This window comes from Bison bison, unplaced genomic scaffold (assembly GCF_000754665.1).
Source record: "Bison bison bison isolate TAMUID 2011002044 unplaced genomic scaffold, Bison_UMD1.0 scf7180017864304, whole genome shotgun sequence".
NCBI classification, from domain to species: domain Eukaryota; kingdom Metazoa; phylum Chordata; class Mammalia; order Artiodactyla; family Bovidae; genus Bison; species Bison bison.
This window is the reverse complement of record NW_011494876.1, coordinates 9,126,500-9,147,051: the sequence shown is the minus strand read 5'-3', so window position 1 is coordinate 9,147,051 and position 20,552 is coordinate 9,126,500. Positions and strand designations below refer to the sequence as shown.

The following is a 20,552-nucleotide window of genomic DNA, read 5'->3' as shown; positions in this document are numbered from 1 at the left end:
GAAAGATGGTAACAATAACCCTGTGTACGAGACAGCAAAAGAGACACTGATGTATAGAACAGTCTTATGGACTCTGTGGGAGAGGGAGAGGGTGGGAAGATTTGGGAGAATGGCATTGAAACATGTAAAATATCATGTAAGAAACGAGTTGCCAGTCCAGGTTCGATGCACGATACTGGATGCTTGGGGCTAGTGCACTGGGACGACCCAGAGGGATGGTATGGGGAGGGAGGAGGGAGGAAGGGTTCAGGTTGGGGAACACATGTATACCTGTGGCGGATTCATTTTGATATTTGGCAAAACTAATACAATTATGTAAAGTTTAAAAATAAAATAAAATTAGAAAAAAAAAATAAAATTATGTAGTAGTTTTCTTCCCTCAAAGATAAGCCTCAAAGATAATCCAATCATCTTTCAGTTTTAGCAACTAATACCAATCAACTTCTACCTTGTTTAAAAGTTTGTCTAAGTAGTAAAGGTTCCAAGGATGGATCCAGTTCTTCACCAACATTTTCTAATAGAAGTGGAGTTCCAAATTGAATACAGTTTTCCAGTGTTCTCATATAGTCTGCATCTGATAGCTTAATAACACTAAGTTGATTTTCTTTCTCAGAGTTTTTGATCCACTTATTGGCTTGACCCTGGGGGTCAATCATTAAAGGCCTAAAATACAATAAGAAAAATTTTCAGGGGACTAAATAGATGTTGAGATTTATCTAAAATTATATAATTTAAATAATAAATATTCACATACATTATCAGGATAAATCTTCACAAAAGTTCTGTGAGGAAAAGGAAAAAGGAGTTTCATTCTCATTTATTTTTGAAATGAAGAAATTAAGTACTTTGCCCAAGGTTTTAAGGTTAAGAAACTAGTTTAATGTCAGAAGTAGGATCTTATGAATATGTAAGCTGTGCTCTTTCCAATGTAACACATGGTCTTCATAGTAATTATAACACATATCATCTGTTAACATAATATGAAAAATAATCCTATGTATCGGATAAGAATTTAAAATAAAAGATCTACTGGCCTATAATGGATTTCCTTAAGTTATGAGTAGAAACATAAACTAAGTTTCCAAGTTTAGTCTCGTATATATTTGAGATCTATTTAGGAAATTTTTTTTATGTAAGTATGGTAAAAGACTTTGTGTTCAAGAACATACAATTCGTAGTTTCAGAGAATCAATATATGAGGTGCTTTCCTCCTTCTCCGTGATGATACTGACTGTCCTGAGTTCCTTTTGTATTCGGTACAATGCATTAAATTATTTTTTAAAATATTAATATTAACACAGAAAGGGGAATTTTCACTTCATGTTACTTTGGCTTTCCCAGACATTCTCCTTCTATTTCAACAATTTCTAGGGATAAAAATCCCCTTTCCCTTAGCCTAAAAATAAGCTCTTTAATCAACTAATCCCAGATAACTCTGTTCTTTTATTTTCTTTCCTTTCCAAAAGACAAAACAATTCAACAACAGCTGTATGGTTGTCTTCTTTCTCCACTCAAATTGTGCTGAAATCCTATTGAAAACACAAGAAGTTCAGATACCAGTTAAAATTTACTTTGCTATCACAGCAAACAGATAAAAAGTGTTCTAGAAATGAGAAAGTTATTTTGCATACGACTGTTTAAAAGTTGCTAGTAGTTAGACTAGATGCTTTTAGTACCTTTCAAAGTCCTGTTTAAAGGAACATTTTTTCCCCTCCTTTTTAAAAAAATTTTTTAGTTTTATTATTTATATATTTTTTAAAAATTAGGCTAATTACTTACAATACTGTAGTGATTTTTGCCATACATTGACATAACTTTATTATTGGAAAAAAATATGGTATTTGTTCATTCCCCTACAAAAAGTAATGATTTCTGTAAATTATCTCCAATATTCTGGCCACCTGATGTGAAGAACTGACTTGTTGGAAAAGACCCTGATGCTGGGAAAGATTGAAAACAGGAGGAGAAGGGCACAGCAGAGGATGAGATAGTTGGATGGCATCACTGACTCAATGGACATGAGTTTGAGTAAGCTCCAGGGGTTGGTGATGAACAGGGAAGCCTGGCATGGGGTCACAAAGAGTCGGACACAACTGAGCAACTGAACTGAACTGAACTGATTATAAACTCTAGAGCAAACATTAAAAGTAAGGAATGTATAACCAGTAAGCAAGTAGTGGAGATAAAATGGAATCATAAAAAACTCAATTAATCCAAAGCCAGGTGAAAAAAAGAAGATAAAAGGAAAAAATAACAGATGAGATAAACAGAAAAGAACTAGCAAGATGGCAGATTTAAATCTAAATGTATCAATAATTCCATTTAAGTACAAATAATCAAAATACTTTGATTACAAGTGAAAATTATGTCAATTATAATCTCTATTTTAAAAAATAGGGGGAAAAGAGTCATATGATCCCTCCCATTTAATAGCTTCAAATGGGTATTCCCTAGTGGCTCAGTGGTAAAGAATCCACTTGCCAGCACTGGAGACACAGGTGCAAATTCAGCAAGATCCCACATGCCATGGAGCAACTAAGCTTGTGGGCCACAACTAGCCAGCCTCTGCTCTAGAGCTGGGAACTGCAACTACTGAAGCCCTTGAGCCCCTACAGCCTGTGCCCACAGCTACAGAGCAGCCTCCACTCGTCCCACCTAGAGAAAAAACGGTGCAGCCATGAGACCCAGTACAACCAAAAATAAATACATAAAAGCTTCAGATGGTTGGTAATATTCTGCATCTTGATTGTCACAGGGATCATATGACCACAGGCTTTAGTCAAACTTCATGCTGCTGCTGCTGCTGCTAAGCCGTGTCAGCTGTGTCTGACTCTGTGTGACTCCATAGATGGCAGCCCACCAGGCTTCCCCGTCCCTGGGATTCTCCAGGCAAGAACACTGGAGTGGGTTGCCATTTCCTTCTCCAGTGCATGAGAGTGAAAAGTGAAAGTGAAGTTGCTCAGTTGTGTTGACTCTTCGCAACCCCATGGACTGCAGCCTACCAGGCTCCTCCGTCCATGGGATTTTTCAGGCAAGAGTACTGGAGTGAGTCAAACTTCATAAAAGTGCTCTAAAAAGGTTGAATTTTATTGCATATATTATACGCAATAAGCCTCAATAAGCCCGACATAAAATTAAAGAAAAAATAGAGGAAAAAAAGACATTTTCAGACCAGTGCACAAGAAAGACTAAAGGACAAAGACAGCATTACAAATCAGTGAGGAAAGGAAGGATAACTCCATAAACACCGCTAGGGTAAATGGTTATCATTATAAAATAATTAAAATTAGATCCTTACCTTTCATCACATCCAAAGATACAATAAATGTAATAGGGTCCTATTGTTAAACTGCTTTCCCAGTTTATGACTCTTCAGATGGTAAAGAAAGTGCTTGCAATGCAGGAGACCCAGGTTCAATCCTTGGGTCAGGAAGATCTGGAGAAGAAAATAGCCACCCACTCCAGTATTCTTGCCTGGAGAATTCCAAGGACAGAGGAGCCTGGTGGGCTACAGTCCATGGAGTCGCAAAAAGTTGGACATAACTGAGTGACTAACACTTTCACTTTTTCGTTGTCTCACTTTTATATTCCTGACCTATACCAATGTGTTTAACCATAATGGCTCGGCCCCCAGCCATAGGTGATAAGACTAGGGTGGATATTTGTCCCATGCCAGACTAATCAGATTTTTCTCTCATGGGATTTGCAGTTGTACTTAATGATTTGGGTTTTTGTATATTATTCAACAGATGTGTTTAGTGAACTTAGGAACTAAGGCTTCATTAAGGAATGGCCATGTGTACAGAAGAACAGAGTCAGCAAATAATCAGAGACAGATTAATGAAGCAGTGGAGAAAAACAAGGAAGGTAGGTCCTACAGCCTGAGAGAGACAGTAAGAGAGGGAGAGAGAGAGAGAATGATTGAGAGAGATACCAATTTTCACATTACAAAAGTCTGATAGCCCAGCTTTTCTCTGAGGTACACCTAAGATGGGCTTCCCTGGTGGCACAGATAGTAAAGAATCTGCCTGAAATGCAGCAGGCAAAAGTTCAATTCCTGGGTTAAGAAGATTCTCTGGAAGGGGAAATGGCAACCCACTCCAGTATTCTTCCCTGGATAATTCCATGGACAGAGGAACCTGGAGGGCTACAGTCCATAGAGTCACAAAGAGTAAGACACGACTGAGCAAGTAATACTTTCACACACACTTTTCACACTTAAGATACTCAAAAGTGAGTAACCAAAAGAGTGAACATAAGTTACATTACTGGATTCTGCTGTCAGGAGGTAGGGAGAGGAGATTAAGCCTCTGTCATCACTCAGCCTAATGTCAAGAATGATGATGGCCATAGATGACCACTTTGGTCCCAACTGCCAAGAAGTGAAGTCTGGTCTATAAGGATGGAGACTTATCCTTCAAAACTGACACAATCCATGACCTGTTGATCAGCCAGCCCAAAAATATCAGGTACAAAGTAGTGACACCACTGAAAGATTACTTTATTAGAAGAGTTATCTTTCTGCCAGAAAATGACAGATTGTTTTCTTCAATTTACATACAACTCTGAAACTTCTGGTTTCTCTGGATTTCCATTAAGCCTAATAGACATTCTGCTAACATTTTAAACTGCTATTTTAAAAATCAAAATGGCACCAAATGCATAAAAAAGAGTTCTAAAACAAAATTAATACTTAGGGTCTAATATTCTGTTAATTAGAACATTCCCTGCTCCACAAGAGAACACATTTTTGGGAATAGCTAATTATACTTCCTCAGATTATAATGCTGCTGCTAAGACACTTGAGTTGTGTCCAACTCTTTGCAACACATGGACTGTAGTCTGCCAGGCTCCTCTGTCCGTGGAATTTTCCAGGCGAGAATACTGGATTGGGTTGCCATGCCCTCCTCCAGGGGAACTTCACTACCCAGGGATCGAAATCACATCTCTTATGTCTCTTGCATTGGCAGGCAGATTCTTTACCACTGAGCTACCAGGGATTTTACCAATTGCCTAGACATTTCAACCTAAGGATGTTCACTCTCAAGTAAAAAATACTATCAATATAAAGGAGACTTAGATGTCTTGAAGTATCTAGTAAGGTTTCCAAAGAATATAAACAAACAATACCTCAAACTTTCAGAATATAAGATTTCTTTGTATCTTTACCATATCTTATATCCCAAAAGAAGACTGAAACTTCCATTACAGTTTTAAAGGTAGTTAAATGTGATATCCTATTTCACATTTCACTTAACATAGTAAGTAAGAATTAGGATTTGGAAGTTAAGTTGTCTGGGTTCAAATTCTGATTACACCATTTATTAGCTCAGTTATCTCACTAAATTTCAAACTACTAATTTATTCTGGGCCTCAGCTGTCTCATTTATAAAATGGAATAATAAGAAGAACTCACTCATAGGAATTTGTGAGAATATAAGGTATTAAAATAGTATCTCATGAATATAAGAACTCAGTATTATCCATCATAGTTTGTTTGACATAAGGTCAAGAAAAGACTTTTATATTAGATGGCAATATGACTAGATAACTATTTACAAGAAAATATCTTTCAGATGAGAATAATTTCCCAAGTTTCCAAAAGTAATATAAATAAAAAGATAATAAAAACCATCTGCAAAGCTCATACAGTTATCACACTATGATAGCAGCTATAAAAGATTTACATGAAATTGCATAAATTACTGTTACAGTATCATGAAAATAAGTAGATACCTAGCTAAAATCAATACACTGAATAGCTAAGAACTGGAAACAGCCCAAGTGTCCAACAACAGGAAAACACATAAACAATTACAGAGTCATGTAACTGAATAATACTCAGCAATAAAAATTAGTAAGACTATGCTGTGTGGAAAAAGCCTTACACAAAAGACAGCATACAGTACAATTCCATTTATATGAAGTTCTAGAATAGGCAAAACTAACCTGTGATGGAAAATAATCAGAATAATAATTTCCTATGCAGTGAACGAGGGGATTTACTGGGACGGGACAAAAAAGACTGTGTTAAACCCTGACTCAAACCCTGAGGTTTGAGCTGCACAAGTGCATACTTTTGTTAGAACTCACAGGTTTGTGTATTTTTGTGTATTTGTATTAAATTGTATATATTTCATCGTATGTAAATTTTACCTCAAAAGAAAAAAAATATTGAACTTTACTTAATGATATGCATGCTGAAGTATATGGGAGGAAGTACGTCCATGTCTGCAACATATGTAGAAATACATAAAAAAGGATGAGTTGATGGATGGATAGAGGGATGGACAAGAATAATGAAATGTTAACTGCAGGATCTAGGAGTAGTAGCTATATGGGTGCTTACTCTGAAATCCTTTCAATTTTTCTCTATGTTCAAAAAGTTTCAAATAAAATAATTGAAAAATAAACACTTTATCTTCCTTACCAGCGCCTGGAGTTGTTAACAATCACTCCATTGTCTACGGAGAAAGTATCTGTAGGCAATCCAGCAATATTCCAGGCTCTGATTGTTACTGGATCACCCAGGGTCTTACTCAGTGAGAACTCCTCTGAACACGGGATTTTTTTCTCCTGTTAGAAATACACATATCTATTTTTGACATTTTCTCTTATCTTGTTGATTAAAATGTTTTTAATTAATATATTATTTGTTGTTAGACAGTATTTAATAATTCTTAACAACTGAAAAAACTGAATGAAAAGTTAGACTATGGAAATATTTTACTGATCAAATAAGAAGAAAAAAAACTTCATATTTTCAGTCATTTCTTTCCTTCTCTATTTTTATTATCAACCTTTCCCCCCAAATACCCCAACATATATTTTAAATGTTCTAAAAATAAACTCTTAAGAAAATATAAAACCATTACCTTGCACAACATGCTCCAATCTTCTGTACATGTTTGTCGAAAGCCAGAAGTGAAAGCACCAAGGTAGGCTATTACTCCTGCTGATATTAAGACATCACCAGTCAAATTTTCATATACTATCTGAAGGTCATCTGCAGCTTGAGACCATCTAGGAGACCAATCAAAGGCAAAACAGCCTCACCAAAGAGAATGATTTAAGGCAGTAATGAAACAGCCAGGGGTTTCTAGTCCAAATTCTATAACAAAATGCCATGAAAAGTTGGGTACTTGCGTATCTATAAAATGAGGAGGTTAGGTCCCTTCTAGCTCTAATGTGCTAATAATATACATTTATGTTTTATAAACAATAATTCACTATTCATTATTAGAATATTACGCATTTCTTATAGGACTTGTTCTTTCAGGATAGGAAAACAGAAACAAAAAAAAATCACCAGAATTTTGTCTAATAATTTTATTCAGGATGATTTGGCCCAGTGGCCCTGCTATTTGTTTCTGAAAAACACAGGAACATTTGTAATTCATTACCAAAAATTACATTTAAGTTGTATAGCAGTTGGCATACTATAGCTAAGGTTGGTATCTTTTTCCATTTAATGAAACTTTTACCATAAAAAGTGCATTTCAAAACCATCTAATCTGCACTATGAAGTACTGTCAAAAGTATGTTACTTTATCATGCTATTCATTCAACAAATACAATTAATAGCTATGATAGTTGGCTGACTAGTATAAATAGATTAGAATAAAGCTAACTGGCTTTGTTATATCAAGTCAGTTATTTAAGATAAATTTAACAAAATAAACCATATATTCACTACTCCCTTCCAAACACTTTATTACAAAACATTTGAACACAAAATTGGAAAGAACTGCACAGTGATCATCCACATACTCACCACTAAGATTAAAACTTGTCTTAAGCCTTATTTGCCTCTTTCTCTTTCTCTCTCTCTTTTAACATTTGAAAGCAAGTTGCAAACACCATCCTTGTCACTGAAATTCTGTTAGGAGAAGCCTAGCCAGGTGCTTTATAGAAAGTCCCATATTCTCAACCAGCCATTTAAAAATCAGTAATCAAAATAAACAACTCACTCCAGTATTCTTGCCTGGAAAAATACCATGGACAGAGAAGCCTGGCAGGCTACAGTCTATGAGGTCACAAAGAGTCAGATACGACTGAAGTGACTGAGCATGGCATGGCATGGCAATCATAATACCCAAAGAGAGCTGCACAGTCAAGCCAGACATTTTAAAACATTGTTAAAATGAGTAGAAATCTGACCTCGATTTTTCTCCACCTAGTCCTCCAATTAGTTTTGAGGCTCTTTCAAGTTTCTTAGCACAAAGTTCCACCTGGTCTTCTAAACGAGCTTTTTCCTCAGTTTTCTCAAGAAATATTCTTTCTAAATTTTCCAAATGATGTTCTACTTCTGCTAGTTCTTCTCTCTTCTGATTCAAAAGCTCCATTGTCTCAGCTAAGGACTTCTGAGCTTCTGTTAAGCGGGCTTTCTTAGGAGCCACTACCTGTTTGGGAACAGTACACACAGCTATAACATGTACTATATATAACACTGACAATCAACATAATCCTTTAAGATATCGTGAATTTTAAATGTTTATTTATGATTATAAATACATTTATTACTTATAAAAATAAACCATGCAAATTTTAAATGCCTTAAATCTTATATTTTCATATGTAAATAAAGTAAAATATATTTTATCTTATAAAATATATAAAATCATCCTGGACCAGCAAACTTCATCTATAAATAGGCAAGTTACTCTAATAATATGTCACAATATGTAGCACAACAGCATAATATGTAGCAAAACATCTCAATACAATCAGGAGTTGCCTTTGAAGTGTCGCAAAACAGAAAAACATGCAACAGAAATGACAAAGGCTTAAAAATACATGAATGTGCTGCCTTTTTTTTTTTTTTTTTAGCATTTCCAAGCTTTTGATTTCCTTCCCAGTCAGTTGAGGATTACATTTGTCTTGAGGAGATTAAGACAGTAGCAGTAATACAAAGAGAAATAAAGATTTGGTATTTAGCTTCACTATCAAAATTGAATTTTCCTCAACAAATTGTGAAAAGTGATGCTTTGTTGAGAGAAAAACGATTTCCTAAAGTTTTTATTTTATTATGCTCATAAGTATATGAAGAATGGGGTATGGCCAACTTGGTTAGAGTATACTGTAAGACACCAGTATAAGGAACTTACAAAATGACCAAAGAGAGTATATGTCCATTTGAAAGAAGGGAGACCTAAGTCTACTGACACATTGCCATGAGTGAGCTGAAGGCTAAGAGGAAGACTGAAGCAAAGAATCAGATACGACTGACCTGCTTACTCTCCTCAGGGCAGAAATCCTGAAGGCAGAATGTGTTAAACAGAAATTAGGAAGCTTTTCTTCCAACTTTGGACTTTAGAGAAGAGTTTGCTGGATATCTCCCTTCGACCTTTCTATAACAACACGAGGCAGGTACATTGGAATTAAAATAATGTGGAGGTACAGGGCTTACTCCTTGGAAGGAAAGTTTTGACCAACCTACATAGCATATTCAAAAGTAGAGACACTACTTTGTCAACAAAGGTCCGTCTAGTCAAGGCTATTGTTTTTCCAGTGGTCATGCATGGACGTGAGAGTTGGACTGTGAAGAAAGCTGAGAGCCGAAGAATTGATGCTTTTGAAATGTGGTGTTGGAGAAGACTCTTGAGAGTCCCTTGGACTGCAAGGAGATCCAACCAGTCCATCCTAAAGGAGATCGGTCCTGGGTGTTCATTGGAAGGACTGATGCTGAGGCTGAAACTCCAATACTTTGGCCACCTCGTGTGAAGAGTTGACTCATTGGAAAAGACCCTGATGCTGAGAGGGATTAGGGGCAGGAGGAGAAGGGGACGACAGAGGATGAGATGGTTGGATGGCTTCACCGACTCGATGGACATGAGTCTGAGTAGACTCCTGGAGTTGGTGATGGACAGGGAGGCCTGGCGTGCTGCAATTTATGCAGTCACAAAGAGTCAGACACGACTGAGTGACTGAACTGAACTGAACAGGGTGGGAAGTCAGAAAAGAACCTGAATACCTTAGATTCTCTGCTTTATAGAAAGAATCCAGAATATTCCACCTGTCTTGTGGGTTATGTAGAAACAGGCTGAGTTGACAGCTTGCAGACCTGCTGGGATTACTATGGGGAGGGACAAGATGTTCAAATGGAAGAACATTCAGATAGAATTAATTTTATTTATACCAGGTGTATACTGGTCTACTCCTCTGAAATGAACAAAATCCATACCTCTCTACAAGCACGTATGCCTCATTAGGAATATCTTTTCAATTGTTATAGCCTGATTACTCATTCTGTACTCTAAGGTTTTTCTAAACACATAATATCATGTATTTCCATGGGCATTTTTATTTATATTTTCTGCTCCCCTTGGTAGAATTTTGCAAGTTACAGAGGACAAGACCAGTGCTTCCTTGGTCCTTTGCTAGTCAAATTTGCAAAGTGCTCTTTTTAAAAATTTATTTATTTTTAATTGAAGGATAATTGTTTTATAATATTGGTTTCTGCCATATATCAATATGAATCAGCCATATGTCCCCTCTCTCTTGAAGCTTTCTCCTACCCCATACAAAATGCTCTTAACCATTCTCTGCTCTCCTGTAATTTGGCCCCAGGGAGTCTCCAAAAAAACTCCCTATCACTGCTTGAGTCCATCCTTCTCCTCTTAACCCGACTGGAATTTCTTACTTCTGACCTCTGCATCAAGATTTTCATCTGCCACTTGGCCTTTGATGTTTTGGATTTTTCTTTGCTTCTGCTGTCTCCCATAAAACTTAATTCTCTTTTGCCCCAGGTCCCTGTAACTATAGGTCAGTCTGGCCAGTTCTGTTGATCTCCCTACTCTCATGTATACTGGTCCCAACAGGTTATGTCATACGTAAGCATTCTCTTCATCCACTAGACACTCAATTAACGTCTGATTATGCTGTCCATGGGGTGGCAAAGAGTCGGACAAGACTGAGTGACTGAACTGAACTGATTATGCTGGAGCAGGACAAATTCTCTGTGGGATCACTTTTAGAAACTTCTGAACTAGTAAATAAGGGCATAGATCTTTTATTATGAACAAATTTATTTCAATTTTCCTTTCTTCACCAAATATTTGTTAATGCAGTGAATTCAAAACACCACTTTTTTTTCAGTTGAAGAAAGAACCTCAATCCTAAAATGACAGATTAAAAATCACAAACATTTTTATTAAATATGAGGGGAAATGAGTTAGGCTGAACTCAACAGAAGCTAACCTTAGAGTTTTCAAAGGCATTGGTTGGTTTAGTTCCTAAGTCGTGTCCTACTCTTATGACCCCATGGATGGTAATCTGCCAGGCTCCTCTGCCCAAGGGATTCTCCAGGAAAGAATACTGGAGTAGGTTGCCATTTCCTTCTCCATTTCAAAGGCATAGATTTTAATTTATGGGAATATTTCAATAGAAAATGGATGTGCTGATCCTCAAAATACCTTTGCAACTCTGTCATACACTTCCATAGCCATGATCCACTTACACAGACCCTCAGCTGCAGAGGAAGCTTTAGCAACCTTAGGAGGATCAAATTCAGGGTTTGTTAAGTATTCACCACGAATCTTCTGCATAACAGTCACCTGGGAAACAAAGATTTAGATCTTAAAATTTCAACATGTACCACACAATCATTAGATGAAAAATTGATCATATATAGTTTAAAAAAGAGTATATAAAACAGTTGTGTTGTCTTTAAAAGCCAAAGTCAGTACTTTGAGATATTTTTAAAATAAGCATAATTGCAGCAAATTTATTACAGGTAGACAAGGTATGTCTTCTAAAAAAATTTTAAAAGACCTTTGCAGTTTGGGAAAACATGTGTAAACAAGGAAAAAGAACAACTAAACATAAATAAATAGAAGTTTGGACGAAAAAGTATATACTTTTAATCTCAGAAATTTGTGTATCCAACTTGTTAAGAAATAAACTATTTTAAGAAGACACTTCAAGAACTCTTGCATGTCAGTAATACACTAAAACAGTTAATTTATTCAATGACTTTGGATGGTCTGAAAGAGAAGTGGTTTTATGCATTATGAGAATTCATAATATAGTCATTAATAAATATTCCTTTACTATTTTAATTCTACTGACACTCTATTTGCTTACATTTTATATAATATTGAAAAATGTTAAAGATTTTATATATCTTGGCAAAATTACATTTATAGAAAAAAATCCAATGAAACTCACCGGAATATTGTCCTTGTCATATTCTCTCAAATCTCTTAAGAAATTCATATCTCCCAGAAGTTTTTTGCTAGGTCCCCAGTAATCTAATATCTATAAATAAAATTTACAGAAACATTGTATGTACAGTTAAATATGTTTGATATAAAACTTTTCTTCTTGAGGTTTAAGGTATACTAATCCAGAGAAACTATACACTGAACTTTCAAAATACCTACTTATATGTCCTTGGAAATGAAATAAAGAGGCTCCTCTCTCTGAGAACAAGGTAAGTATATCAAATATTTTAAATATGCATATTAATTTACATATTTAACTTATTATTAAAAATTAAATATTGAGGGTTTCCCTGGTGGTCCAGTGGTTAAGAGTCCATCTTGCAATGCAGAGAACAGGGGTTAGATCCCTGGTTCGGGAGGATCCCACATGCCACAGAACAACTAAGACCATGTACCACGTCACAGGTACTGAGCCTGCGCTCTGAAGCCCTTGTTCCACAACAAGAAAAGCCACTGCAATGAGAAGTCTGTGCACCAGAACTAGAGAATAGCTGTGCATAGCAACAAAGACCCAGCACAGTCCAAAAAATGAGTAAATTTTTAAAAAGTTTAATAAAAAAAACACATCGACAGGCAAAAAATATGATCATTTCTTTTTTAGAAAACTAAGAAAAGCAGCTGGTACAAATAACATCCAAATTTCATGTAAGCAAAATATTTTTATTATTTCAACTTTTATTTTCCTTTAATCTTGACTTTCAAATCATAAAGGTAGTGCTATAAAATGAAAGTCTGTGTCCTCTCCCCAAATTCCTATGCTAAAACCTACTTCCCGGTATAATAGTATTTGGAGGTAGGGTCTTAGGAACGTGATTAAGGCATGGATGTAATCAGTCCCCTTATAAAACAGAGGGCAGGGGGCTCCCTCTCATTCCACCATGAGAACACCGCAAGCAGACAGTATTCTATAAACCAGGACTGGACCCTCACCAGACACTGGATCTACTGCAGGCTTGACTTTGGACTTACCAGCCTCTAGAAGTGTGAGCAATAAATGTTTGTTCATAAGCAATTTGTTAGAGTAGCCCAAATGGACTAGGACGGGTAGCAAACATTTTTCTTACAGAAAATCCCCTCACCTACCTAGATTTTCCCAAGTGGAATACAGAAAAGAAAGCGGTAAGACAAAGATTATACACTGCTCAGTCAATTATAAGATAAAGCACATGGTGCTCACGCTCATAAAATAAAATATGTTAAATAACTAGCTGAACATTCTTAATTTCAGAAGCTTGATAGGGGTGTGTGAGCATGGTGTGTGTGTGTGTGTGTGAGAATAACTTGATAAGGTAAGAGCCTATTTTTTATCTTTATTATCTCAAGGGAGGACAGAATGGGCCCCCCACAAAAATCCCAATTCTCCAATTCAAGGATTCAAACCTAGGTATTGTAAAAACTTGAAAAGAAAAAGAAAAAAACCCTGAAAAGAAAATAAGTCTATAAATTTAGTTTAGGATAGATGTTATACCTTTCTTTTTAAGGGATATACCTTTGAATAACAATTGCAATAATAACAGCTAACGTTTACTAATAAATGGGTAGCATTTATTATCACAGACAGCTTACTGTGTGAAAGGCCTTATATGTTAAGAGATTGGTATGTAGTAACTAACCCAATCCTCACGTTAACTTTGTCACGAAAGTACTTTGACAATGCTCCTTTTACAGAGTTCCACAGAGGTTAAGCATCTTCCCCAGGGTCACACTGCTGGGAGGGTCAGGATTTCTGAATACAGACATTCTGGCTCCCAAGCACATAGTTTTAACGACATCACAGTACAAGTTACCTCAGCAGAATTTCTTGAATGCTTGGAAACAACACCTGTATAACCATGTCACATTCTTGAGGCTCTTAGCAAGAAAATCACAGCTATCTCCCTGTTCATTCACCCCAATAGAGTGGCGAATCCTGCATAGCCAGAAAAGGAGGTGGAAACCACTGGGACTACATTTCTCTGATACTATACTGCCCTCGGGCTTCTGTGGTGGCTCAGAAGGTAAAGAATCCACCAGCAATGTGGGAGACCTGGGTTCAATCCCTGGGTTGGGAAGATCCCCTGGGGGAGGGAGAAGTAACCCACTCCAGTATTCTTACCTGGAGAATCCTCACGGACAGAGGAACCTGGTGGTCTATAGTCCATGGGGTTGCAAAGAGTCAGACACGATTAAGTGACTCAACACAGCACAGCATACTGCCTTCACTTTACCCTGGAGTACATATACAATGTGTCTTCCTTGGACTGGGTACTATTGACATTTAATTTGATAATAGTTGTTGTAAAGTGTTCTGGACATTCATGAACGTAATATAAATCTGTGTCTAGTTATTACCTTGCCTCCAGTTCCTGAAGGATCCGAAATTTTTTCTGGTTTTATATCTTTCATAACACAAACAGCAGCCATAACTAGTTTAACACCAGATGGAGGATTCTTCATTGACTTCACAATCGTAATGTCAGCTGGCTAAATCAAAAGAAAACAGGATGCCTTTAGGACAGCCTATTTGTAAATAATGACAGTTATTTTATAATGTTGGAGAGTAATAACAGCACTGATTTTCATCTGAAACTATAATTGTTTTTTGCTCTGTGTGGTTATAAAAAAGGTAACAAAAAAATTGAAGCCAGTAAATTAATGTTTCCCAAGTGTTTGAGAGTTCACAGATCCTTATGAGAACATGGTGTCAACTAAGAACATTTCTAATAAAATATTTTTGCACACATACACAAAATTTTTATACAACGATATACCAAGCATTAAATCCATCTTAAGAACCCTAATTTAGATAAAGGCTTAATTCCAGCTTTGCTTACATATTAGTTTTACCCACCAAAAATGAAAGAAGAGGTAGTTTCCAATTCCAAGTTTATTTTCTAAAAAGGCATATATTGTTATGACAGACACAATAGATCCATTTATTTACTATCCTCTCCAATATCCTCTGACTTCCCTTGCAATTGCTGGAAAGCTAACAACAATAGATCTTAGTTTCCTACGCAGCTGGAGCTGCAGGAGGTCATTAGGTTCTACCATCAGATCATTTCAGTGATCCTGCAAGATGCTTAACTACTGACAGGTTGAGCTTACCATTTTGTCAGATATTTTACATGAAAGTCAGGGCACTGATTAGGAAAAAAGGCATAGAGTGGGGACTGGATATCCTGAACTCCCATACTACACTGGGCCTCCCTAGCTAATAGAAGCTCATCTCTCTGACCTGTTTGGTGAGATTATTCTGGTTTTGCCTAAAGACCCTGTAAAGAGAAATAAGCAACAGTCTAATGCAGACAAGTGCAACCCACATCTACATTAGGAATGATCTTTAGGTTTTTCTGTACATGCATGACCAGAAGGCTGCAGAGAGGTGACTCCATATTCTATTTAACAAATGCCTCTTGGCTCATGTACAGAACCACTTTGGCCTCTTGGAGATTGTTCCATTCCTACTGGAATGTCCTGAATGAAAATTATAAATAAATATACAAAAGCAAAAACATAAGATAACAATATATCAAAGAGGAACTGTTAAGAGTCAAATTTAATTTGACTGGATGATAACAATATAATAGCACCCACTGAAAATGATCAACACGGAATTAACCAAGTCTGTTACACAGTTACAGTTGCTGATAAAACACAAGCTCATTCCAACACTTGCCTTTAGTGTATCCAGTGCAGACAGGGCTGCTTCCAAGGCTGGAATTGCCTCAGCTAGATCACTTTCACATTCATTCTTCAGAGTTTGGGCTTCCTCAGCTTTTCCACTGGCTATCTCTTCATCAAATTTCACAAATTTTCTTTTTGCTTCCACTTGTGCAGATTCTATCTCGATAAGCTAAGCAAAAGAGAGAAAAAAATAAAGACATCTTAAACATGCTTAAACATCCTACTGTTTTCTCTATCCTAGAGACAAAAGAATATTTGAAAAGTAGAACACCAAACATATAATTTTAAAGGATAAAATGAGGAGAAATGTAAATATATGAGACCTAATTTAGTGATGGGCTTCTCATCTTTCTTCAAAAACAACAGAACCCACAAGGAACCCAGTGAATCAACTGAAAAGAGTAACGTCCCAAAGATCTTATCGCAAAGGAATTAAGGCTTATTATCAAAGCTGAATTTATGTATTTCAATTGTCTTTTGTCATCAATTTTTTAAAAATTCAGGACACTTTACCTGCATCATATTTGCATTTTCAACTTTTGCTTCCTCTAATTTGGGCTGCAATTGGACAAGCTCTGTTTTCATTTCACCAACCTAAATAGACAATTTGTCATTAGTTTTCATAACTACAATAGCTATAGAAGCCAAGCAGAGAAAACTGAAACTTAAAATCAGGACCAGAAAAGCTTAACTTTTTTTCCAGTTCTTTACATGATGAACAAAGCCATGAGAGTGTGGCCAGTTTTCTTCACAAAAGACTTTATCTTTCTTGAGTATGACAGGGCAATGGAAGAATGCAGTTGTCATGGAAGAAAAGTCAGATAGAAAAATGGTAGCAGCTCTGGGTATCCCTATTATATTATGTGTATGGTGTACAATTCATTCAGACCACCCACTCTGCTGCTTATGTTGAAATAATGCTAATAAGTATTACTTGACTCATTTGAAGAAAAGTCTTATATTTAACCAGTTATTATAATAAAAAGTCAACCCTGACACTGTACTTTCTCCAAATGCCAAAAACTTAAGAATAAAACTGGATGTATTTGAGTCTGCGCAATCTGAATGAACTTCTCTAAAATTCTAAAATTCACTTTACTCATCTGTAATATGAGGATCATAAAAGTGTCTACCTTATGGAGTTATCATGAGGAATAATTAGAGTAATGCAAATGAAGTACATAACTAATGCAAATGAAGTACATAACATAGTACCTGCATTCTCAATAAATTGTATTTCTTATATTTCCACTTGAGCAGCTCCTCAAATTTACCTGAGACCCAGCAAAAGCTAATTTGTCAAGTCCATTCACATAGCGCTGTTTTGCTTCCATTATAGCTTGTCGTCTCTTAGTCAACAGTTGTCGAAATGAGGCAATGAGTTCAAGGTAAGAAGTAGCAGTAACATAGTTATGTCGTCCTAACTCTTGCAAGAACCTAAAAGAGAGGCAGACAGTATTACTATAAATAATGGGTTTTACAAAGTAAGAAGTAAATTCAACATAGCATTAACAACAAATGTTTAAGAATAAAGGTTGATTTTACTCAGAAGCTGCTGAGTACTTAACTTTACACAGAACCACGTCCTAATTTCTAGTCTGCAAAATATTAGTATCAAATAGCAATGATGTAGTAAAAAAGCACAAATCAACAAAGATTTGTCTCAAGAGAGAACTATGCAAGAACGATAGAGGCCTTTTTATATGTTTCATATGCCAGGAGGATCTAATCCTGTAGCAGACCCAAGAGACTGTACACAAGGAAAGAGGACTACAGACAGGACAGCAAGAAAAAGTCGTCATTCCTTGCACGTGTGTCACATGTTGGTTAAATGGAGCTCGGCCACAAATATAAGACTACTACTCATACACATACAAACAGTGGATGCAATGATGTTTCGTGCTGAGTGTGTAGACTAGAGCCCCCTTCGTGGTGTTCCTGCCCAAGCCAAACATGCTAGCTGGCTGTCAAACTCTGGATAGGCAATATACAATGAGCATGTATGACATGAAGATGAACAGATGTAAAACTGGTACTTTTAAGGTATCCACAGCCTACCAACCATCTTCCTTCTTGTCTAAGGACTTCCAACAAGTGCCCCAGCAGCAATGCTTGTTCTATGAAACCTGCCACACTATACACAGCAGTTCAGGCCAGGACTGGGCACTAGACACAAAGAAAGCTAAATCACATTTTGGAACGAACTTGGACTAGAAAGCTGGAAAGAGCTAATCAGCTAGAATTGCAAGAAGTAAACTTGAGAATTGAGAGGCTGATAGTTTTCCTCCATATACACTGGAAAGCAGAAAATTCAGCCTCAAAGAGAAAAGATGAGAAAGCAGACGCCACAGAGAAACAGGAATAAGAAATAGGGAAAAAGAATTTCTGGGTTTCTGGTGGCTTCTTAACTCCTGCTTCTAGTGATTTCTAAGATGCAGCTATATTCTTTCCCTTAAGATACCCTGCTCTTTGTTAAACCTAGATCAAGTAGCTTTCTAATACTTAAAAGCCATAACTAATTAAATGATTAAAGAGAATTATAAGACTTAGAAATCATACTAAAATTTGCAGTTTCTCCTAAAAGAGATGCTTTAACATACAAGGCATTACTGTCATTTAAAAATTTATTAATATTAACCTTTCTGAAAGTTCCATAATGGAAGTGTGAAAGTGTTTGCATATTGGAACTATCTCTCGTCGTTCAACGTCAGTGAGCTCCAGTGTTTCTAAGAATTTCACAGCTACACGTTCAAGAGCATCTTCAGGCCATGGCTAAAAATAAGAAAAAGAAAAACAAGTGAAATTTAAAATGATTAGTCACACTCAAATTATATAAATTGTCTTCCTATGAGAGAAGAACTTGGGATTGAGAAAATTAAAATCTTAGTAGGGAAAATAGAATTAGAGGGACTAAGGTCACAAGTAAATCTACGAAAGATATAAGTATTTTATACATTAAAATTAAAGATAACTCAATATAGGAAAGGTCAATAATACTTTACATATCAAAGATATAGCGTACCATTTTCCTATCTCTTCCACTTGGATGTCTAGTAGGCATCCCAAATGTAGTATGATAATGGTACAGGCTGCTTTGTTGCCCTCTTAATACCTATCAGCCCCCTTTCCTTAAGACTCCAATTTTATTCTAGATAGCAATATCCCAGCTACAATACTACATTTCCTAGACTTTGCAATTCAGAGTGGATAATGACATATGAGCATCTATTGGGTGGAGACATCAGAGAAAGCTCTCTAGAGAGTTACACAGAGCTGGCATGGCTCTTTGTGCCTTACTTTCTATTATTCTACTTCTTGCCTGGAACACAGATGTGAAAGTTGGAGTTCTAGCAGCTACATTAGGCCATATGATGACTCTGAAGATGGAAACTACATGCTGAGGATAATAAAGAAAGAATATGGGATTCTGATGACTTTGTTAAGTCACAAAGTCCAGGTCTTCAGATTCTTCTTCTACATGAGAGAGGAAAAAAACCCTTATGTGTTTAGTTTAGGTTTCTGTTACTAGCGGGCTTCCCTTGTGGCTCAGCTGGTAAAGAATCCACCTGCAGTGCGGGAGACCTGGGTTCGATTTCTGGGTTGGGAAGATCCCCTGGAGAAGGGAAAGGCTACCCACTCCAGTATTCTGGCCTGGAGAATTCCATGGATTGAATAGTCCATGGAGTCACAAAGAGTTGGACATGACTGAGCGACTTTCACTTTCTGTTACTAGCAGCTCGTCATAATTCCTACTGGTTACAACATCCAAAGTTGAACATTTGATTTTCTTCCCCACAGATTCACTTTCCCTCCAGTACTCCCCACCAACCTCAGTGAGATGGTTCCTTTGCTTTTCCTAGAATACACCAAGGGTGCTTCTGGCCCTGGGTCTTGGATTTGCTGTTCCTCTGACTGGAACCCTCCTAATCTAGATCTCCATGTGGTTCAACTCCCTCACACCTCTGTGCAAACGCAAACCTACCAGGTAGGTCTGCCCAAAGCACTCACTCTTTCTAAAACAGCATTCTTTCCCTCATTACTCGTTCCCTTATCTTGAACTTTTTCTTAGCACTTAGCAATATCTGACATATATTTATTCATTTGTTTTTGTCTGTCTCACCGACTCACCACTAAAATACAAAAACCACAAAAGCAAGGACTCTTACCTCACTAGTGCTTAAACAGCTCTTGTTGGTAAATATTTGAAATATTTACTCAATGAAATAATTTATGTTAAATGAGTACTTAATCTTCACTTGCTCAATACAGTATTCCAAACTTCATTCCATTTAGATTCAACAAGATGCTTGTCATGTTTTTCCTTTATAGTAGACAATATGCATTTTAAGATCAATTTTTTCAGTGTTTGGCCCTCTCAGTTCAGTCAGTTCAGTCGTTCAGTCTTGTCCGATTCCTTGCAACCCCATGAATCACAGCACGCCAGGCCTCCCTGTCCATCACCAACTCCCGGAGTTCACTCAGACTCACGTCCATCGAGTCGGTGATGCCATCCAGCCATCTCATCCTCTGTTGTCCCCTTCTCCTCCTGCCCTTAATCCCTCCCAGCATCAGAGTCTTTTCCAATGAGTCAACTCTTCACATGAGGTGGCCAAAGTACTGGAGCTTCAGCTTTAGCATCATTCCTTCCAAAGAAATCCCAGG

At 36.8% G+C, this 20,552-nt stretch overlaps 1 protein-coding gene across 11 annotated transcripts in view; it reads right to left on the bottom strand.

The window, feature by feature from the left end:
• The window catches only part of DNAH12 (dynein, axonemal, heavy chain 12), a 192,246-nt gene that overhangs the window by 40,043 nt on the left and 131,651 nt on the right, over nucleotides 1-20,552 (bottom strand). For 8 of the 11 annotated variants that reach the window (XM_010851635.1, XM_010851634.1, XM_010851636.1 and 5 more), the window contains 11 exons: nucleotides 18,529-18,662; nucleotides 17,165-17,327; nucleotides 16,404-16,484; nucleotides 15,883-16,059; nucleotides 14,556-14,687; nucleotides 12,169-12,258; nucleotides 11,415-11,555; nucleotides 8,161-8,402; nucleotides 6,876-7,023; nucleotides 6,431-6,576; nucleotides 449-663 (listed from right to left, as the gene is read on the bottom strand). In XM_010851635.1, coding sequence (XP_010849937.1) covers nucleotides 449-663; nucleotides 6,431-6,576; nucleotides 6,876-7,023; nucleotides 8,161-8,402; nucleotides 11,415-11,555; nucleotides 12,169-12,258; nucleotides 14,556-14,687; nucleotides 15,883-16,059; nucleotides 16,404-16,484; nucleotides 17,165-17,327; nucleotides 18,529-18,662 — 1,669 coding nt within the window. Of the gene's footprint in view, nucleotides 1-448; nucleotides 664-754; nucleotides 783-6,430; nucleotides 6,577-6,875; nucleotides 7,024-8,160; nucleotides 8,403-11,414; nucleotides 11,556-12,168; nucleotides 12,259-14,555; nucleotides 14,688-15,882; nucleotides 16,060-16,403; nucleotides 16,485-17,164; nucleotides 17,328-18,528; nucleotides 18,663-20,552 lie in introns of those variants that run through there. The other 3 variants (XM_010851644.1, XM_010851643.1, XM_010851645.1) reach the window with 3 other exon arrangements.